Here is a 21,035-nt window from a genome sequence, read left to right on the forward strand (position 1 = left end):
AGGTAGTGGAGCGGACAGAATTTATAGCAAAAGATCAATGTATTGAACAAACCTAGATTGCTGTTAAGTCCTTAATCACTTAGAATTTTATTAATATTTAAATCCCAGAACTTCTTTCAAGTCACATTCCGAGATAACATAAGGTTTTATAAAAAAAAGGCGACATCTCAGCTCAAACAATGCATTAAAGGTGCATCTTGGGAATGTGACTCCTGATGAAGGGCTGATGCCCAAAGCATCGACTCTCCTGCTCGTCAGATGCTGCCTGACCTCCTGTGCACTTCCAGCACCACACTTTTCGACTCTGATTCTTAACTTTGTCCACTCCAGTCCAACATCGATACTTCCACAGTGTGGGTTCTGTGTGCCTTGCAAAATCCCACAGCCATTTAACTTTCTGCACAAATGTAAATTAAGAAAGCTGGAACAGCAGAACAGGAGATCTGAAATTGTTGTGAAATGGTTGACAAAAGAATATGAATAGAAAATATGTCACTAACCTTGGTTTCTGGAATTTCTCACATTCTGTGTGCCTTCTAAATTGGTTTTATGTTTGTGTAGATGGACATTCCAGTCTCAGGTTCAAGGCAAGGATGAGTGATTCTTGGTCAAATGGCAGAAAAAAATGGGGCTGACATAAATGTTGAGAAGCACAATGGTGGGGGGGGGGGGGGGGAGCAGGAATGAGGGATTAATTAGACAATTGCTTCAAAGACATCTCAAGCAATTACTTCAACAAACCAGTAGTGGCTGGGTAGAATAGTCTCCTCTGGGTTATATGATTTGAAAACATAAAGCAAATGACATTGGTCGACAGGAAAATTCAGTTATGAAATGTAAATAGACAACCGAATTAAATCAGCCTTTCCAAATCTGTATTTGTCATACAGTAGGATTAAAACCTTCGAAGACTTTCAGAATTGGCCCCAATGTTTCATAACCAGACTTTTTGAATAACCAATCCCAGTCTCTGTGACTAAGCAATTCTCGAGTCTGGGTTTGTAGCTTAAACAAAAGACTTAACCATTCTTAGCAATACAGTAACTTCAGCAGAGCAAAATTGAACAACAAATAGAACAGAATATCCTTTATTGTCACATGTTCTCAAGTACAGAAGTACGGGATTACAGTGAAAAGTTTACAATGCCGCTCTCATGGTGCCATCTTAGGTACAAAGTACCTAAGTGCAAATCTTAGGTACAAAAGAGGAATGAAAAAGAAAAGTCATATTACCTTACAGTGATTCTTAGAAATAAGACATACAGTCGGTACTGAGACAACGCGATAGTTTTTATTGTGCAATCTTGCATTATAAGAAAATTGAGCAATATCCGCGCCATTTAAACTAATGGGGCCAGAATCGCGTTATAGCCAATACAGGTAAGGAAAGTTTGTGTTCTACAATTAATAGTCTAAATTCTTCAATCATGTGTAAGCCAATTTGTGTTGAAGAAATACATCTTACAGCAGAACCGATTGTAGTTAAAAGGATAAACGCTGCGGATAGATAAACAAATTACAGGTAAACATTATATTGCACATGGTTTACACATGTGGTCTGAATGGCTTTGCAAGCAACTGACTGCCTGTGCCAGAGCCCAGTCAAACAACCATTCGCACTCTTCTCCAGGCATCCAGCCTGTTCTGCTCCGGTGATGTAATTGATGTCTTTAAACTGAATACCTTTGTTTTCAGTCCATTAACACAAAAGAGAGATAACCAAATACAATTTAAAAATAAACAAATGAAAATAATAAAACTTTTTAGATTATTTAAGTGGTTTTCACAGGCATATATGATTTCTTCCTAAATGCTTTTCTGAAGACGTTGATCAGGGCTACTTTTTCCACATCACTCTGATGAAGTCAGTAATATTTCTAACTTCGCTTCTATTCTCTGAACTTCCATTAGCTGATAATGGAAGGTTAGGAAGTGAGCTTTCAAACCCTCAAGCTGTAGCATCAACAGCCAAACTCCTTTACTCAGGAACACAATCCAAAACCTAATTCAAATTCTTCAGCCTTCCCTTTATTTGACAGTCATGTTCACTCCCAGTCATGCTAGCATCAATCCCCATGCACTGACCTTGCTAATGGCCAAAGATCTGCTATCTGGTTAGATATACTGCTTTTCCCCAGTGTCGAAGCATCTATGGAGCATTTTAATAGAGAATCAACCTGCAATTAACTTTCAGGCCTGACCAGACAAACAAATAACATCTTGTTTGTCCCTTTTTCTTTTAACACAAGCTACTGTCCAGGCTGAAGGTCACCTTCAGCTCACAGTTCACAGCTCAAAACTAAAAATTGATACAAGCATAGAATATAAACATTGAAAAATCAGCAAGCATTCTAACACAGTCTATTGCAGGACAAAGTAATATGGGTGTCTTCTGATCAGAAACAAGTTAAAGGACAGGTTCTCATTTTAAAGCTGCCTTTGTATAGGTCTCAGCCATGTTTCAAGTGTCACACTCTGATTCAGAGAGGAAGCAACAGTCAAGAAACCAGTAATCTTTGGAAAATAATACATGCATATACTGGGGCTCCATTTTATAGTGTACAAGGTGAGATAGGTGAATCCTAATTGCTTATTCCTTGTGGGGAGCCAACTCAATTTGACAGACTTATCCACATGGAAATCGCCTGATATTTCACTGCAGTAGTAAAGGAGTATTGTATTTCTGGAAGTGCCTGCTTTTTACTGAGATGTTAAACCAAAATCCCTTTTCTGTCCTCTCAGATGATGGCACCGTGCATCTGTGAGAAGATTTGTAGTTAAGGTTGATCATAAGTATGTAAGTTAGTTTGCTGAGCTGGAAGGTTTGTTTTCAGACTATTTTGTCACCATACTAGGTAACATCATCAGTGAGAGTTTCTGGTGAAGTGCTGGTGCTATGTCCCGCCATGCTATTTATAGGTCTTGGTTTCTTAAAGTAGGTGATGTCATTTCTGGTTCTTTTTTTCAGGGTAAGGTAGGTGGGATCTGTTTACTGATGGAATTCTGGTTAGAATGCCATGCCTCTAAGAATTCTCGTGCGTGTCTTTGTTTCGCCTGTCCTAGGATGTGTGTGTTGTCCCAGTCAAAGTGGTGTCCTTCTTTGTCTGTATGTATGGAAACTAGTGATAGTGGGTCGTGTCTTTTGGTGGCTAGTTGGTATTCATGTATCCTGCTGGCAAGTTTCCTGCTTGTTTGTCTAATGTAGTGCTTTTTACACTTCTTGCATGGTATCTTATAAATGACGTTAGTTTGCTGACAGTATCGAATGGATCCTTTTAAGTTCATTAGTCGCTGATTAAGTGTCTTTTTAACAATGCACCTGTCCCTGAATTTACACCATGAATAAAGATCAATTAATCGGTCATGTAATTATTTCTTTATTTATTTGTGGGGTCTTGCTGTACACATATCAGCCACATTATGATGTACAACATTGACTGTGAACAGTGATGAAGCTCCCCGCTCTCTTGCAAAGGTGAGCCCTTTTCCTTCACGACAGTCTCTTTGTCTAAAATGTTTGGTCATCTGTCTTTATATCTATCTAGCTTGGGCAATACTGCTGAGAAGTTGCTTAGGATATATTAATATGTTAATGATTATATCTAATTACAAGTTGCAGTCATTGTATATGAACTCTTTCTTTCAACATGAGAACTGGATTTCCTGGAAACAGTTCTTAATGTTTTGCACAGCTAAGTTTGTTCCTTTTAACCCAGTGGGAGTCTTGCAGATGCTATTTTGCCTATGAGCCGTTGTACCAAGAATAGGAAGCCCAACTTAGAAGCTGAGGCATGGGTCTCCTAGGAACTGAGTTAAAAGCCCTTACTTAGAAGCAGCTTTGAAAGGTTCTAGATATTAATACAGATGACAAAGCACTCTTTTCATGAGGTGGGGGATAATTAACAATATTTTTTTCTAGATGGCAAAGATAGAAATGGACTTAGGTCAATACTCTATGCATCCAATTAAATGTATTACAGACATTAGAAGGTAAACATAAGTCTGCTTGCTTTTCATTCATCATGGGATGAAAGTATGGCTGGTAAGGCCAAGATGTATTAGCTGTTCTTTAATTTCTCAGAGAATGTGGTGGGAGTCACCTTTTGAAACCACTGCACTCTGTGTGCTTGATGCTGATGCTGGGTGGTCCACCTGGTTCTCATTTGGTTTTACTTTCAGTAGTGGTTGATACAGATCTGTGGCTTGTCAAACTCTTTCAAAGGGCAATTAAGAGCCAACCACATTTTGCTGTGGGGCTGGAGTCATGTGTAGGTCAGTCTGTGCAAGGATGGTTGGTTTCCTTCCCTGCAGCACGAGTGAACCAAATGCATTGTTAGCACAATGTAGCAATGAAAGTGACAATCATTCCTGAGACTCGCTTCTTGTTTAAGATTTCTGAATTAATTGAATTGAAATTCCCCAACTACTGTGGACTCGTGAACCAAGTGACCCCATGGTATTACCATTACGCTATTGTCCCATATAGCACGACCTGAGCAAGGGCCTGTAGCCAAGACTGCCAGATCGAAAACCTGATTCTCTGTTAGCTGAGCTGCCTTAGTTCAATGCACCAATACATCCATTAATGCCAACTAAAATGGCAGACTTAAAATCAGAGCAAGGTGTTCAGTATTTGTCTGCCAGTGCCAACAACTTGCTCCAGGCTACATTTTTTTAGAGAAACATGTCATACTCATAAGCTTCAGCCAGAATTCACTATCTGAATTTTACCGATTCTCCACAGACTGTGTGAAAATGGATTTCACCATCCAGCTTACCCATCAGACGTATTGAATCACAGAATTTTAAAAAAAATCATTCATGGAATGATGGCATGATTGGCTAAGGCCAGCATTGATTGCCCATCTCTAATTGCCCAATGAGCAGTTAGGAGTCAACCACATTGCTGTGGGTCTGGAATCACATGTAGGCCAGACCAGGTAAAATTTCCTTCCCTAAAGGACAGTAAAAATCAGATGAGTTTTGTTGTGACAATCAACAATGGATTCATGGTCATCATTTAGACTCAAAATTCCATATTTCCACCATCTGCCATGGCAGGATTGGAACTCAAGTCCCCAGAATATTACCTGGATCAACAGTCCAGTGATAATACCACTAGGTCATAGCCTCCCCATTGAATCATAGAGTATAGAAGACCATTTGGACCACTAAGTCTGTACCATCAAAGCTACATTAAATCTACACTAGTCCCAATAGCCTTAAATGTTATGACACTTGAAGTGATTGTCCAAATACCTTTTAAAAGTTGCGAGGCTTCCTGCCTCAATTATCCTCCCAGGCTGAGCATTCCAGACCCTCACCACACTCTGGGCGAAAAGGTTTTTCTTCAAATCCCCTCTAAACCCTGATACACCTTCCATGTGAAACAGTACTTCCCTTCAAGCTAGACTACTGTATTCACTGCTCACAATGTGGTCTCCTCCACTTTGGGGAGATGAAGTACAGATCGGGCAACCACTTTGCAGAACACCTACGCTCTGTATGTAAAAATGATCCTGAGCTTCCAGTTGCCCAGCATTTCAACACACCACCCTGTCCCCTGGCCAACATTATTGTCTTAGGCTTGCTGCAGTGCTCCAGTGAAATTCAGCGCAACCTGGAAGAACAGCATCTCATCTTCCACCTGGGAACCCTGCAGTCTTTGGGGCTCAATATTGAGTTCAATAATTTTCGGGCTTAAGCACTTTCTTCCATGATCTCACCCCCAACCTTCACAAACCAGTCTTGTCATTCACATGGGCTACCACCACAAACCAACCATTGTCAGCCTCTAATGGTCCCCACTAGCAGCTACTGATTCTCTCAGGTTGACCTTTACCTATTCCTTTGTCTGCCCAACTGTTTGTCTGTTTCTCTGGGCTCCATTTCCAACTATTGTTTACTCTTCCCTACCTCCCCCCATCCCATCTTTGGCATATACAGCCAACTTTTCCCATCTACAATCAGTTCTGAAGAAGGGTTACTAGACCTAAAACATTAATTCTCTTTCTCTCCACTGATGCTGCCAGACCTACTGGGATTTTCCAGAGATTTCTGTTTTTGTCCCCTCTAAACTGCCTGCCTTTCACTTTAAAATTATGTCCCCTTTTTAATGACTCTTCAACTAAGGGGAACAGGGAAATATAGTTTGTCTACTGATGCTATGGAGATGTATTAACCTCACTTCAGAGAGTTGTAGTTCATTTGTTAATTGTCCATTTTAAGGATGTGATAAATGTGATTTGCTGCCAAACAGCTTCGCTGGCACTGAAAGCAATTTTTTTTTACAAGTATGAAGTCTCATTCCTCCAGAGTTTAATTGTTGGAGTTCTTTTTCTGAAAGATATATTCAATGTCTTGTTTGCTTTTTTCTCTCCATCTTCTTTTCTCTCCGTCTTCTTTTCTCTTTCCTCTCTTCACCCACTCTTTCCTTCCCTCTCTCTCAGTCCAATTCTAATTTGATGTTGATTTCACTACTCTCGCTCATTTCTCCCGATTCCAACTCTGTTTCTTCATTAGCAATACTTTGGTTTGCTGAATTATAGCCAGGGTATTTGCTTGTACTTTTAATATAAGTGCTGCTCAGCAGCTACAAGAGTTCAGAGAGGCTATTTTCCCTGGAGCGTTGGAGCCTGAGGAGTGATCTTATTGAGATTTATAAAATCATGAGGGGCATGGATTAGGAAAATAGTTAAGGTCTTTTCCCCAGGATAGTAGAGTCCAAAACTAGAGGGCGCAGATTTAAGGTGAGAGGGGAAATATTTAAAAGAGATCTAAGGGGCAATTTTTTCCACAGAGGGTGCCATGTATATGGAACGAGCATGCCAGAGATAATGGTGGAGGCTGGTGTAATTACAACATTTAAAAGGCATCTGGATGGGTATATGAATAGGAAGGGTTTAGAAGGACATGGTGCAAATACTAGTAAATGGGACTAGATTAATTTAGGATATCTGGGTGGCAGAGACGAGTTGGACCAAAGGGTCAGTTTCGGTGCTGTATATCTCTATGACTTTAAATGCAATTGTACTGACCATAGTCATGTGATTTCCACTGCTGGTGTAACTAGCTTTCATTTTACTTTGTGGTAACCATTAAACACATTATAGGAAGCAACTGCAATTTACAGCAACTTACTGTACCTCCAGATCTTAATGGAAATTAAATGGTCAAGGAAAATCTTAATAAATGGTGACTTCTATACATCCACTCATTAAGGTAAATCCTGGCCCATTCTGTATGTAGGAACATAAAAAATTGGAGCAGGAGTAGGCCATTCACACCTTCCAGCCTGCTTTGTCACTCAATATGATCATGGCTGATCATTCTTACTATGTATCCTGTTACCAATTTCGCCCATACCTTTTGATTCCTTTACTCCTAAGAACAACATCTAAATTATTGCAGCATAAATGAAAATGTAAATTGTACAGTAAGGTGTGAAGTATGACACTTGTCAGGAATAATGGGACATGAGGAGAAAGTGAGGACCGCAGATACTGGAGATCAGAGTCAAAATATGTGGTGCTGGAAAAGCACAGCTGGTCAGGCAGCATCCAAGGAGCAGAGAACAGCCAGGGAATTCCTAGAGCCATGGCACTCATCCACAGATTCAATCAATAAGCACATCGACCTGGACCCAATATACCGGCCACTGCAGCGGACAGCTGGAACTGACAACTGGAAGCAGCAGGTACAAATCACTATAAATGCCGGTGCAACCATCACAGAAGTGCTTCACAGGAGGCTCCCAAGCACTGAGGATGTCACCTAGACAGGGGACGAAATGTCTGCAACACAAATTCCCAGCTCGGCGAACAGAACCACAACAACGAGCACCCGAGCTACAAATCTTCTCCCAAACTTTGAGCAGATGAGTCGATGTTTTAAGTATAAGCTCTTCATCATTCCTGATGAAGGACTTTTGCTCGAAATGTCGACTCTCCTGTTCTTTGGATGCTGTTTGACCAGCTGTGCGATTCCAGCACCACATCTTTTGTCGACAATGGGGCATGAGTCCCACCACATCTAACAGGGTTAATGTGCAGCAAAACCTGGACAATTTCTGGTTTGGACTGATAAATGGCAGGTTTCATTGGTGCCACACAATTACGAGGCAATAACCATCTCTGAGAGACTTTCCAACACTCAATCACTCACTATCTGCACCCTGGGAGTTACCATTTACCAGAAATGGAAGTGCACCAACCATATAATTATTGTGGCTGAACAGCAGGTCAGAAACAGTGAATTCTTTGATTGTTAACTCTCCTTCTGTCTCTTAAAATTCTGCCCATTATCTAAAGGTATATGTTGAGCCTGTAAAGAATACCTCACACTGGATGAGTGTGGCTCCACTAACACTTAAAAAGTTCAACACCATCTAGAACAAAACAACCTGTCCACTATCTTCAATATTCTCTCTCTTCATGACCAACGCTCAGTAGCAGCAGTGTGTACTATCTAAAGATACACTGCAGAAAGTTACCAAAGATCCTGAGGCAGCACTTTCCAAACTCATGACCACTTCCATCCAGAAGGAAGGGCGGCAGCTATATAGGAACAGCACCACCCGCAAGTTCCCCTCCAAGCCATGCACCATACTGACTCAGAAACATATCCCATTGTTCCTTCATTGTTACTGGGTCAAATCTTGGAACTTTCTTACTGCCGGCATTGTGGATGTAGGTACGCTGTGAGTCAAAAAGGCAGCTCACCTTCTCTAGGGCAATTAGGGATGTGTAACAAATGCTGCCCTTGCCAATGAAAATTTACACAGAATAAGAAATAACTTGTGGTGAGTAAGAGCCCTCCTGGGGATAGGAAACAGCACAAGTTTCAGCCTGGTTTTCTTACTTCAACCCGCTACTTAACAAAGTTAACAACTTCATTGGAAAGTGCTTTGGGATTTCCTAAGTTCTTAGAAGGTATTATAAAAATCCATCCGCCCACCTGCAACATTAACCTGCTTTTCTCTTTCAAATTCAGGGCTATCAGCGTATGTCTATACCTTTTCAGGGATCAAGACATATTTTAGCAAAATGCCATGTTAATTTACGTGATAATTGTGCTAAATATGTGCACTGATCCTATGCTGCATGATAAGTTCCTGCCTGTTATTAGACTTGAATGCTTTGCAGGGAACCCTATTCCACTTGACTTGTTCAGTTTTCTAGTAAAGCTCAAGTTCTGGCGCCAGCTGCTGAACTCGAGGTTTGAGTTTAATTCAAGAGAACCCACCAGTCATACAGACGTGATTGCCAAAAACTCCCACAGCTTCAATTCCCACATTGCAGCTATGAAAGGCACATTCCTGAAATGCATCTACAAGCAATACAACATTGCTTATGGCTGCATTTAAGAAACCCACAGAGGGAAACCATTTGAGCTATAATTTACATTACATTGCTGATCCATTTTAAAATTTTAACCACCGCAGTTATTATCCCTTCTGATTGTTTTTCAGGAATGCTGGCTTGTGGTTTTGTCTGCCAGTGCTTTGTAGGTGCACTAAAGGATCCCTGTAACTTTATGCAAAACATTATAACGTACAGCACAGAAACACAATCTGCTCCTGATAAGCCTCTTCCCATTCTATTTAAGTCATCTGAAACTATTGACATGTCCCCCACACTTTCTCCATCTTGATGTTTTGCTTCCCCCTAAATGTTCACTTGAATCACTTGGTGTGTCGGCACATTTCACACTGAAACCACAGTCAGGGTCAAGAAAGTTTCTCCTGAACTCCTCATTGATTTTTTTTTCTGGGGGCTGTCTAATACTTAATCCCTCAGGGTTGGAATTTCCCACACAGTTTGGTTTGCATTCTAAAACCAAACATGAAGACATACATGCATACATGGATTCATACCGAGCCCTTGGAATAAAAAAAAATCATGCTTCACCTGAACCATTACGCTGGTATGAATTAAAAGAAACATTAACATTTGAAACAAACCGGCATTTAGTATGAACTTGTTAACCATTCAAACCAAAAATAGCACTGTTTGCAAATATTTTCCATCTTGGGCAGGTTAGCAGCATTTTTTATAGTTAATGTGTCAAAGATTAATTTTCTCTCTGTTGTTTACTGAGATTGCTCTCAGTGCTCTGCTAACTCAGGTATAACACATTTATAATGGGGGCTTAGTCATAATGTGACTGGAGTGGTTTCAGCATTAGAGCCAACAACTAAATAATATAGCTTTGAGATCAAAAATCACTATAATAGCATGTTCAATGATATCTGTGCCTTGTCCCCACAAAAGTCACCATGTTAACTTTTCACAGAGCTGCAAAGGGTTCACAGCTACACTTCTTACAAGAGGAAGAAGGGAACAATGTATGCAGCATCATTCAAATGCTCAGAACAAGTACTTGAAGATTGCTCCAGTAATAATATGTGACAGATCATTCAGGTACTCTTACCACCAAAGAAAGATAAGGGCAGTGGATGCATGAGAACACTACTACTTGTAGATTCACCTCTTAAGTCATACAGTATCCTGACTTAGAAATCCACTACTGTTCTCTTATGTGGCTAAATCAACATTCTGGAATTTTTTTCGAACTGTTGATATACAATGTATCAGATGGTCTTAAGCAATTCAAGGCTTAACACCACCTTCTCAAGAGGAACAAATGCTGGCCGGGCCATTGACATCCATATGCTGTAGAAGAAAGAATAATAAAGGACGTTAATGGGCTAATAGATAATCTATACACTGTCGTAGGATGCAAGGATATACAAGGACAGGAGTAGGCAATTTAGGACAAAGATGAAGAGAAATCGCTTCATCAAGAGTGGTGAGCCTGTGGCATTCTTTGCCACAGAAAACAATTGAGACCAAAACATTGAATGTTTTCAGTGACTGAAGCTTTGTTACTGACACGTTCCTTAATGTCAGTACAGAACTATCCTTGCTGTTTGTACAGCATAACCAAGCTGAGAGTTCAATCCAAATATAGCCAGAATTATGAGGACCAAGGCTTCTTGGAGTGCTTTCACAAAGAACACAGTATTTTCTGCTTCAAGCAGATGCATTGGCTACACAAAACAACATCTCATCTTACAAGGCCAACGGTCCCATTTGTTTATTGTGAGTTGATGAGTTGGTTCCCTGCATGGAGCTTTGTTCCACTTTGAGCTAACATTGGTCAAAGTGATGGTGCTGAGGCTCAATAATGTGTTAACAAGGTCTACAAGTTACTCCAGAGGAAAAGGACACCATGAGTTAACAAAGTAGGTGCTGTTGAATCATAATGGCTATGATAATCCTCAAAATAAAATCCTTGAGACTTTTGTTGAGAGAGGCGTGGTATTCCTTGAAATTGATGATGAAGTTGCCACAATTACAACCTAGTCTGATGGGTACTCTCAATCTCATTAGCTGTCATGAATTTGTACCTCTAGAGCTACATAGGAATATTTAATCAACTTCTATTAACCTCTCCAAAAATATTGTTTTTATTCATTCACTCATGGGCTGGGCCAGCATTTATTAGCCCTAATTGCCCTTGAGAAGGTGGTGGTGAGTTGCCTTCGTGAACCTTTGCATTTGGTGAAGGTATACCCACATTGCAATGCCAAGATTTTGACCCAACAAGAGTAAAGGAAATGTGATATATTTCCAAGTCAGGATGGTAAATGGCTTGGAGGGGAACTTGCATGTGGTAGTATTCCCATGTATTTGATGCCCTTGTCCTTCTAGATGGTAGTGGTGGTGAGGTTGGAGGGTGCTGTCTAAGAAGCCTTAAATGACATTCTGCAGTGCATTTTATAGATGGTATACACTGCTGCTACTGCGTGTTGGTGATGGGGAGATGAATATTTGTGGGTGTGGTGTCATCAATCAGCACGGCTTTGTAGGTGGTGCACAGGCTTTAGGAAGTCAGGAGATGAGTTACTTGCTGCAAGTTTCCTAGATGTATGAGAATTGGTTGTGTTTCACAGTTGGGTATCTGATGAACTCACTGTTCTGACTTGTGCAGAATAATAACTTTCACAAGACTTTTGGATATTGCTGGCATGAGTCACTGCCCTTGTAAGAGCAAGAAGAAAGGGAATTCCTGAATACTTACTGCCTTGCAGAGAAACTAAAACGGGTGGCAAGAAAGTACTTTGCAAAATGGAAAGAACCTGATTTGATGTTGTGTTAACATATATTCAATATGTTCAAAAGTGCTTGACAACCAGTGCATTATTTCCAAAAATGACTCGTTACTTAGCAGAGGCACATGAGAGCTCAAAGGATAGAAATTTGACCAGGGTGCTAGAGTGAAAGGGCTTTGACAGTCCAATATTGAATTTAAATGACTGTAATGGAGTTAAGCATTGGCTTGATAGACCAGGGCTGATTGTAATGATGTAATATGGCCAGCTCAGGGCTATCACTTCCTGAATTTCTAACTCAGGCTGCACACTTCTGTCTCTAACGAGATTTAGGAACTGTGAAGCACTCCAAAGGAACAAAAAACAGAAATTTCCCCAGGCCTTCTCCCTTACTCAGGACATCGCGTGATGTATTACTCACTAAATCTTGTGAATTCTGGTGCAATAAACCATAAGTAATTGACCTATTCTGTGAAATGAGGAACAATAACAAGAAAAACTAGGAAATCTGCCTCACGGTGGCATAGTGGTTAGCACTACTGCCTCACAGCGCCAGAAACCTGGGTTCATTTCCCACCTTGGGCGACTGTCTCTGTGGAGTTTGAAAATTCTCCCCATGTCTGCGTGGGTTTCCTCCGCGTGCTCCAGTTTCCTCTCACAGTCCAAAAGATGTGCAGGTTAGGTGAATTGGCCATGCTAAATTGCCCGTAGTGTTTGGTGAAGGGGAGAGGGTCTGGGTGGGTTGCTCTTCGGAGGGTCGGTGTGGACTTGTTGGGCCGAAGGGCCTGTTTCCATGCTGTAGGGAATCTCATCAAAGCCTGCTCAAGTGCAGCTTTAAGATTTTCTTTCTCAAAGCATATCATAGATACAGCTTCCTTAAAAAGCTGCATCAGTAAGTCTGTTTTTGTCTGTCTGGAATGCTTTTGTTGGTTAGATGAAAAGAAACTCGTGGCTTTATTTGGTGGGTGGTGCCTGCTGCATGCAGATGCATGTGAGGCGGCATAGTGGCTAGGTGGTTAACACTGCTGCCTCCCAGTGCCAGGGACCCGAGTTCAAGTCCAACCTTGGGCGACTGTATGGAGTTTTCACATTCGCCTCGTGCCTGTGGGATTCTCCTCCAGGTGCTCCGGTTTCCTTCCATGGTGGATTGGCCATGGTAAATTGCTCATAGTCTCCAGAGATGTGTCGGCTAGGTGGCTTAGCCATGGCATTTACAGGGATGGGGTGGGTCTGTGGTGGAATGTTCTTTGGAGGGTCGGTGTGGACTCAAGGGCCAAATGACCTGCTTCCATCTGTTGGGATTCTATCAGTAGACAGGGGAGTGAAGTGCGTGGCAAATGTGCAGCCAGTAATGGTTTATGGAAGTGGTAGGGAACAAAAACATTTGGTGGCAATAGGACAGCCCAGTAACAAAGTTACCCTGGATGCAAGATTGGAATGAGATCTGAGGGAAGGATGAGGATGTCAAGTGTGAGAAGGAGATGGTGCGACAGAGATGGCATGGATAGGATGGAATGACATGTGACTGGGATGGTATGAGAGGTTGGATGATGCAATGTAATTAGCTAAGCTATTCTTTCACTCAAGTACCCAGGTCAAATTTCTATGCCTTAAGCTCTCATGTGCTCTGCTAAGTTGGGGATTTCTTTTGAGGGAAAAGATTGTAAGGTCTGGGAAGTTTATCAAATAATGCATTGGTCGTAAAGCACATTGAAACATGCTGAAGATACAAAAACACACAATAAACTCAGGTTCTTTATATTCCAACAATATCCTAAATGAAGATTCAATAGATTTGAATGGCAATATTTTAGAAACGCTGCCTGGTTGCACTGATTCTATAGAATCAGTCTCCAACTGCAGGCATGTCAGTGCAAATCAAACACTCAAAGAAGGAGCAGTTACGTTTGGATATAATTTGAAACCTAAAAATGGACTCTACTGGAACAAGGTTTGTAGTTAGGAAGGCTGTTTGTTTGATGAAAGATTCTGAACAGAAGGAAAATGTATTAATTCCCCAAATAATGTTGAGGGCAGATCTCAACATTTTCAACTCACAATAAAACATTTCCCAATTCATTGATAATATTCCACAAAGTCACAAGACCAGACTTTTGACAAAGTAGGTAATTAATTCCTAGGCCTGTTTGAACAGCTTCATGTAACTTATTTCCTGCATGAGAAATTTTTATTCTGATAAAGTCTTTGCTGAAATAGTGACTGGAATTCCTGTAATTAAAGAAGTTCTGTTGCAATAAGGAAACAAATGTGACCGCAAATGCTCTGCGGGTCTCTGCTGGTAAAATATATATTAAACCATGACGCTTCAGTGGTTTAATTTCTGTCACACTAACACACATATCTATAGAATCCCTCCAGTGTGAAAACAGGGCCTTCAGCCCAAAAGGTCCACTCCGACCCTCCGAAGAATATCCCACCTAAACCCATTCCCCATCAGTCTACAACTACTCCTGACTAATGCACCTAACCTACACATCCCTGAACACACTGGGCAATTTATAGTGGCCAATTCACCAACCTGCACATGTTTGGACTGTGGGAGGAAACCGGAGCACCCAGAGGAAACCCAAGCAGACATAAGCAGAATGTGCAAATAGTTACCCAAGGCTGGAATTGAACCTGGGCCCCTGGTGCTGTGAGGTAGTAGTGCTAGCCACTGTGCTACCTAATGAAGTACTCTGCTGTGCAGTGTAGTTCCCCCAAGCGTTTTAAAGAAAGGCTTTTTCTCAGCTTTCTCATCTGAATTGACAGCTGAGTGATGTAGTCTCCCATCCTGCCTGGTGACAAAAGGAATAAGTAAACTTGAAAGGGTTCAGAAAAGATTTACAAGGATGTTGCCAGGGTTGGAGGATCTGAGCTACAGGGAGAGGCTGAACAGGCTGGGGCTGTTTTCCGTGGAGCGTCGGAGGCTGAGGGGTGACCTTATAGAGGTTTACAAAATTATGAGGGGCATGGATAGGATAAATAGGCAAAGTCTTTTTCCTGGGGTCGGGGAGTCCAGAACTAGAGGGCATAGGTTTAGGGTGAGAGGGGAAAGATATTAAAGAGACCTAAGGGGCAACTTTTTCACACAGAGGGTGGTACATGTATGGAATGAGCTGCCAGAGGAAGTGTTGGAGGCTGGTACAATTGCAACATTTAAGAGGCATTTGGATGGGTATATGAAAACCCTTCCTATATGGGTATACAGGAAAGGTTTGGAGGGATATGGGCCGGGTGCTGGCAGGTGGGACTAGTTTGGGTTTGGATATCTGGTCGGGTGGACGGGTTGGGCTGAAGGGTCTGTTTCCATGCTGTACATCTCTCTGTCTCTATATACATATATCTATATACTGCTACACTACGTCTCTTGAGAAATCACTCATGGCCATTCACATGAATTGCTTTTTTTTGTTTAAAATGTAGTCACTGTTTAGTAGCCAATTTGAGCACAGTAACACACCCAAGCAGCAATAAAACAGTTCTTTCTTTGGTGACAGTAAGAACATAATAAATAGGATCAAGCTTTCTGACTAGTATATTCAACCATTTAATGAGATTGTGGCTGAACCATTACGTTGACTTATTGGGTATCAAAGGATTTTCAATGCCACTTTCAAATTGGGAAAATCTTAGTTTAACATTCCTTATGAAAGGCAGCATCTTGACTTCTTTACTCAGAACTTCGAACATGTCTTGACTCAACAACGTATTGCTATCAACTGAGTAGGTCTAAGAGGCCCAGATTACAGAAGGACTGAAGAGGACATACTCCACAGGTTCAGGACAGGACATTAAAGGCTGGATGTCTGGCATTATTTTGAAAGTCTCTTATTAAAGAAATGAAATATTCATGTCCAATAATGACAACCAGCCAGGAGGAAAATTAGAACTACGTGTAACTGTAGAGTGGGCAATTCAATTTAGGTTTGGAAGAAGGTACAGGGACATTCATCAGCACGCTACCAGAGGTGAGGGCCTTCAGTTATGTGGAGAGGATTTTCAGGAATAGTTCCACTTATAGCAGAGAAGGAGTCCTACTGAATTGATTTCAAAATTCTGAAGGGTTCCAACATTCTTTGACAAGTGAGTAGAAAACCATAGGATATAGATTTTAAAATATTGACCAAAGAACTAGAAAGAAAATGAGGAGAAATAATTTCAGAGGGCTGTTATATCTGGAGTTGGCTTTCTGAGAAGGTGGTGGAATCAGATTTCATAGGAACCTGAACAACTAGCTGATCAGAATAAACTTACACGATAATGGGACAAAGTTGAGAGTAGTACAAATTTGGATAGATCTTCTAAGAGACAATACAATTGCAAATGACTCTCTTCTGTTGCTGTATAACTCTATGGCTTGGTAGCACAGAACTGGATTATTGCTGCAAAAAGTAGACACATGACTGAAGCTTTTTGTCTTGAATTTATCAGGACAGCCTCAAGAATACCAAGCATCAAAAGAAACGACAATTTGCACTGGATGAGGAAAGGCTGTAGACTGGTTGGAAATTACCACAGTGGTCGAGAAATTACCACAGTGAATGTATTAGAGAGCCATTGCCCCAGGCTTTTACATCACCAGGAACATAGGCTGTACATCTCCATGACTGGTGGATTAAACAGCACAACCCTTTGGATGTTTACAATTGGCATAATATTGACAATACTCAGCTAGGCCGCACTTACAAAACTCAAAACATAATGTTAGATGTAAGTCTGTGATTGAACAGCAATTGCTAAGCAATTCAAAGTGAGCTAAGAATTTAACTAACAATCAATTAAAGATTACCAGGCAGGGTTAACGTGTGGCTCATTGATACTTGCTAGAAGTTACACATATTCATAACCTGGGACCTGTCCTTTACAGGAAAAAAGCAATATGTATTGTGTGTTTTCAAATTAAACAAACTTTCCCTGGTGCATTTTCTACCACAACACCTTGATCACACAAGGCCTACCTGCTAATCAGTACTCTTTTCGTTAGTCCAGCTGTTTAGCTACTCTCTTTAAAATTTTTGATTCTGTGAATAGAAAGTAAAGTTGATTGTCATGGGAACTTCCATGGGGACGCTCCACTGACTTCTTCCACTTTGATTTGAATCCTGGGCATGTCTAAAAAGGCTTCCAGCCAATCTTCTCCCAGAGTTAGTGATTGATTAGAATCCACTTCCTGAAGAACTAGTGCCATTTGTAGCATTATACATCAGAGATCTCAGTTAGAAGTTGCTCGTCGTAACAGATGCAATGCAAAACATTGCCTTTCCTTCCAAATAGAAATTTTGGATCCATAAACAAGTTCTAGAGTAGTGCAGCATATTTTGACAGTTCCTATTAAGTATCTCTAAGATGGAGTAAGAGCTTGGTCCTTCAATTGTTCAACTTCTCTGCAGTTCACAGAAACGCAGCCTGTAATGGGAACAAGTAAGTTTACAAATTTAAAAATCACTTCTAGCAAAACACCATAAACATTATTACCTTTAGTTACTTTTCATTTTCAATATATTTTGACAATTTTAGGAGTCAAATTTAAGACACAGTTTTCAATGATTCCCGTTTTCAGATTCTAAAGGCCCACTCATTAATAACTCACTTGTAAGCTCCAGTGCTGATCTGTTGGTGCGGGGGGGAGGTGAAGAATGGTGGTGTAGAGGTAGTATTATTGGCAACTGATGTAATTTGAATTCAATTAATAAATCAAGAATTGAAAGCTCAGCTCAGTAATGGTGACCATGGCAACCACCAACAATTGTCGTAAAAATACTATCTGGTTCACGAATACCCTTTAGGTAAGGATCCTTACCTAGTCAGGCCTGTAGTGACTCCAGACCTACAACAATATAGCTGAATCTTAACTGCCCTCTGAGATGGCCTAGTAAGCCTCTCAGTTGAAGAGCAATTAGGAATATGCAAGAAATGCCTGCATCATCATGACGCCCACATCCCATAAAAGAATAATTTACAAAATGCAAACCAACCTTTCATGATGCTTCAGAGCAATTCAAACCAATAAAACTGGCACTGAACTATGTGAGAACAGGCGGCCAAAAGGCAAGTGAACAAGAACACCTCTTAAGGAGAGAGGTGGTAAAGTTTAGGATGGGAATTCCAGAGCTTATGACATAAGCATATGAAAGCATTTTCAATGTCAGACTCCAGGGTGACGTATAGTCAGGATTCCAAGTTTTGGGTCTAATATGAGTGAACAGGTTGATTCTCAACCTTCAGACCTTTGAGCACATAGAGGTAGGAGCTTCCATAAGGTGTGGGGTCAGACTGCAGGATTTGTTTCTTTTTCATTCCTACTTTGCTAGCATCCTGCCTCAGCATTAAGGCTTTGTAGCTCAAAGCGTGGAGCAGCCTGCTATTGCCATTTTTGAACAATTGGCAGCAAGCTCCTCCCAGCTATTACTGACAACGTTGCTCTGCTTCAAGGACAGCAACATTTACTATCTTCCTCTCTGGAAAGCTGGTCACTTGAGAGTTTGAAAGAGACAGATCTGGGCAGTGTCCAGTTCATCAAAGTTAATTTTGCAGGTTTGCACACCAGGGGATCAGTTCTATGGTCTCAATTCCAGTTTGTGTTAGCTGATAAGATACACTGTCCAGATGTACTCTCAAATTCAATCCCCCAGACCGTTCACACTCTGAAATGGAATTGACAATCCTCCAGAATTGCTCGAGTCTGCAGACATTAAAGACTAACTTTTGGACAATGTCTGAGCAACATCCAGGAGTAAAATCACAAAGTCACTAAATGAATTAGACATTGTTTAACCACCATTTTACCATAATTTTCCAGCTCCCTTTGACTCTGAAGAAAAGTTATATCATAATCAAAACGTTGACTCTGTTTCCTTCACCCCAGATGCTGCCAGACCTGCTGGGTTTCTCCAGCATTTTGGTTTTATTTTCAATCTCCAGTATCCACAGCACTTTGCTTTTATTACATGTAATTTTAATTTTCTTTGAAGGCTTTGTTTGTTCAGTACAGTAAAATCACACTCAGTCGAATTGTATAGGGCTTGTCCAAAAATCTGTGTTAGGTAGAGAATATAAAGACATCCCCTAGCAACCTGATTCTGCCTACAAATGTGCTCTGTGTCAAAAGAAAAACAATTGAAAAACATGGTGACTCCATAAATATGTTAAATATGTCTGCATTTTCCAATCCATTCATATCTTATAATGGCTGGATCTTGAATAGTAATAGGCATTGAAGAAAGTTGGAAGTTGGCTCTGGAAAACCTCAGTAATCTACTTCCATTTAGTATTCTGTTGTTGGACATGACCGATATAGTTTAGACAGTCGTTAATGCAGTCAAAATATTTTCTGTGTTTTCGTGTTACAACCCAAAATCTTGAAGCATCTCTCTGACCCTCACAGCTTTAGCTAGGGAAACAGCTGTTTGAGTGAGACAGCATTCATCAGATTCTTCAAGATCTTCAGCCTCCTCGAATGAAAACTGTATTGCATCTGCAATTGCACAGTAGAACTGTCAGATTTGGCAGTGATGGTGTCATCTAAGATGAGTACATTGGTTTCCATAGTTTCAGCTGCTGGAATTTCTATGCTGGACAAGCAAAAAGAACCTCATCATTGGAATGATTAGTTCTTCCTCATCCTTGATGCCTTGTGAAGTTGTAACCTTTTTGAACTCAGCATGGTGGAAGCTGCCAGTATTTGTGGCTTCTGTCACTATCTATCATGGACTAATAAAATAGATGAGTTATACTCCTGCCTCTTTATAATCTGAGATCACTTGTCCATGGTTTTATAGATTCCTAAGCAGCACCAGAACTACAAGCTGAAGTTTGGCTGTGATACTGGGAGGTGAGAATGTCGGCTTGACACTCCTGAGGTCAGCAATGTTGGGAGGTGCACTGGGGCGAGCTTGTAATGATGATAATGTTACTTTTGTTCCATTGATACATTTTGTCCATTCACGATGGCAGTTTTGCCAGCTTTGTAACATGTGGTTAGTGTTCTGACATTCACAAAGTAACATCTTGGTCAAAGGCCCCTTGGACCTTCATAGCACATGAAGTAACAGCTTTTCAGTGCTGCCCATGTGGCCAGACCACAGCAGTGAGACATTCGTTGCTTTGCTTTCCACGGTTTGTTCCATCTTTCAACATTCAAAAAATATCTGGTAAAAGATGGTGAACGGTCCAGCTTCTTGTCTCTTGGTGAGTACTGATTCAGGACATGGGGAAGATCATGTTGCAGCTAATAACCTGTCATCTGCCACACCCTCACTGCTTTCCATTCAGAGGATGATGCCAGGTGTTGTCTTCAATTGCTTCAGCCACCCATTGCTGCAAGTGGACACCATGTGGCCCAGCCTCCTTTCCAAGGTGATTCCCCTTTCCTGCAGGATTGGACTTGGATCTGCTTGAAATGCCATGAACCATGTTAGTGCAGGTCCCCCAAGGTTGGGGAAGGCAGCCATTCTCATCATCTTCCTTGTTGAAAAGAATGCCAGCCTGTCAAACTGTTCCAAGATGATTGCCTTGTGTTTCAGAATGATTGACAAACGTGACGGTGGAATCTCCAACCCTTTATGAAGCCTTTTGTTTCACACCATTGTGTTCCACTTGCTGTAAATGTGTTGCTGGAAAAGCGCAGCAGGTCAGGCAGCATCCAAGGAACAGGAGAATCGACGTTTCAGGCATAAGCCCTTCTTCAGGAATCCTGTTCCACTTGCTGTATCAACTTCACTTTGTTTACAATCGACAAATTGTTACCAGGTTTGGACATACTGGCAGATTTCGATATCTAACTGGTTGGCATGGCTCATATGACAAGTGTGCACAGGTAACTTGAATTTACCAGTCTGGAACTATTTTGAGTTTCTTACCCTGCTGGCAGGAATGGCTGAATAACTTACCACAACCAGAGATTTCAGGTTATCGAAAT

At 41.0% G+C, this 21,035-nt stretch overlaps 1 protein-coding gene across 5 annotated transcripts in view; it reads right to left on the minus strand.

Moving 5' to 3' along the window:
- Positions 1–276: 276 nt before the first annotated feature.
- Positions 277–21,035, minus strand: part of hemk1 (HemK methyltransferase family member 1) — a 160,771-nt gene continuing 140,012 nt past the window's right edge. For 4 of the 5 annotated variants that reach the window (XM_043707653.1, XM_043707648.1, XM_043707651.1 and 1 more), the window contains one exon: positions 16,097–17,524. In XM_043707653.1, coding sequence (XP_043563588.1) covers positions 17,494–17,524 — 31 coding nt within the window. In that variant the 3' untranslated portion in view covers positions 16,097–17,493. Of the gene's footprint in view, positions 632–16,096; positions 17,525–21,035 lie in introns of those variants that run through there. The other variant, XM_043707652.1, reaches the window with a different exon arrangement.

The sequence above is a fragment of the Chiloscyllium plagiosum genome, chromosome 18 (assembly GCF_004010195.1).
Source record: "Chiloscyllium plagiosum isolate BGI_BamShark_2017 chromosome 18, ASM401019v2, whole genome shotgun sequence".
Lineage (NCBI taxonomy): Eukaryota > Metazoa > Chordata > Chondrichthyes > Orectolobiformes > Hemiscylliidae > Chiloscyllium > Chiloscyllium plagiosum.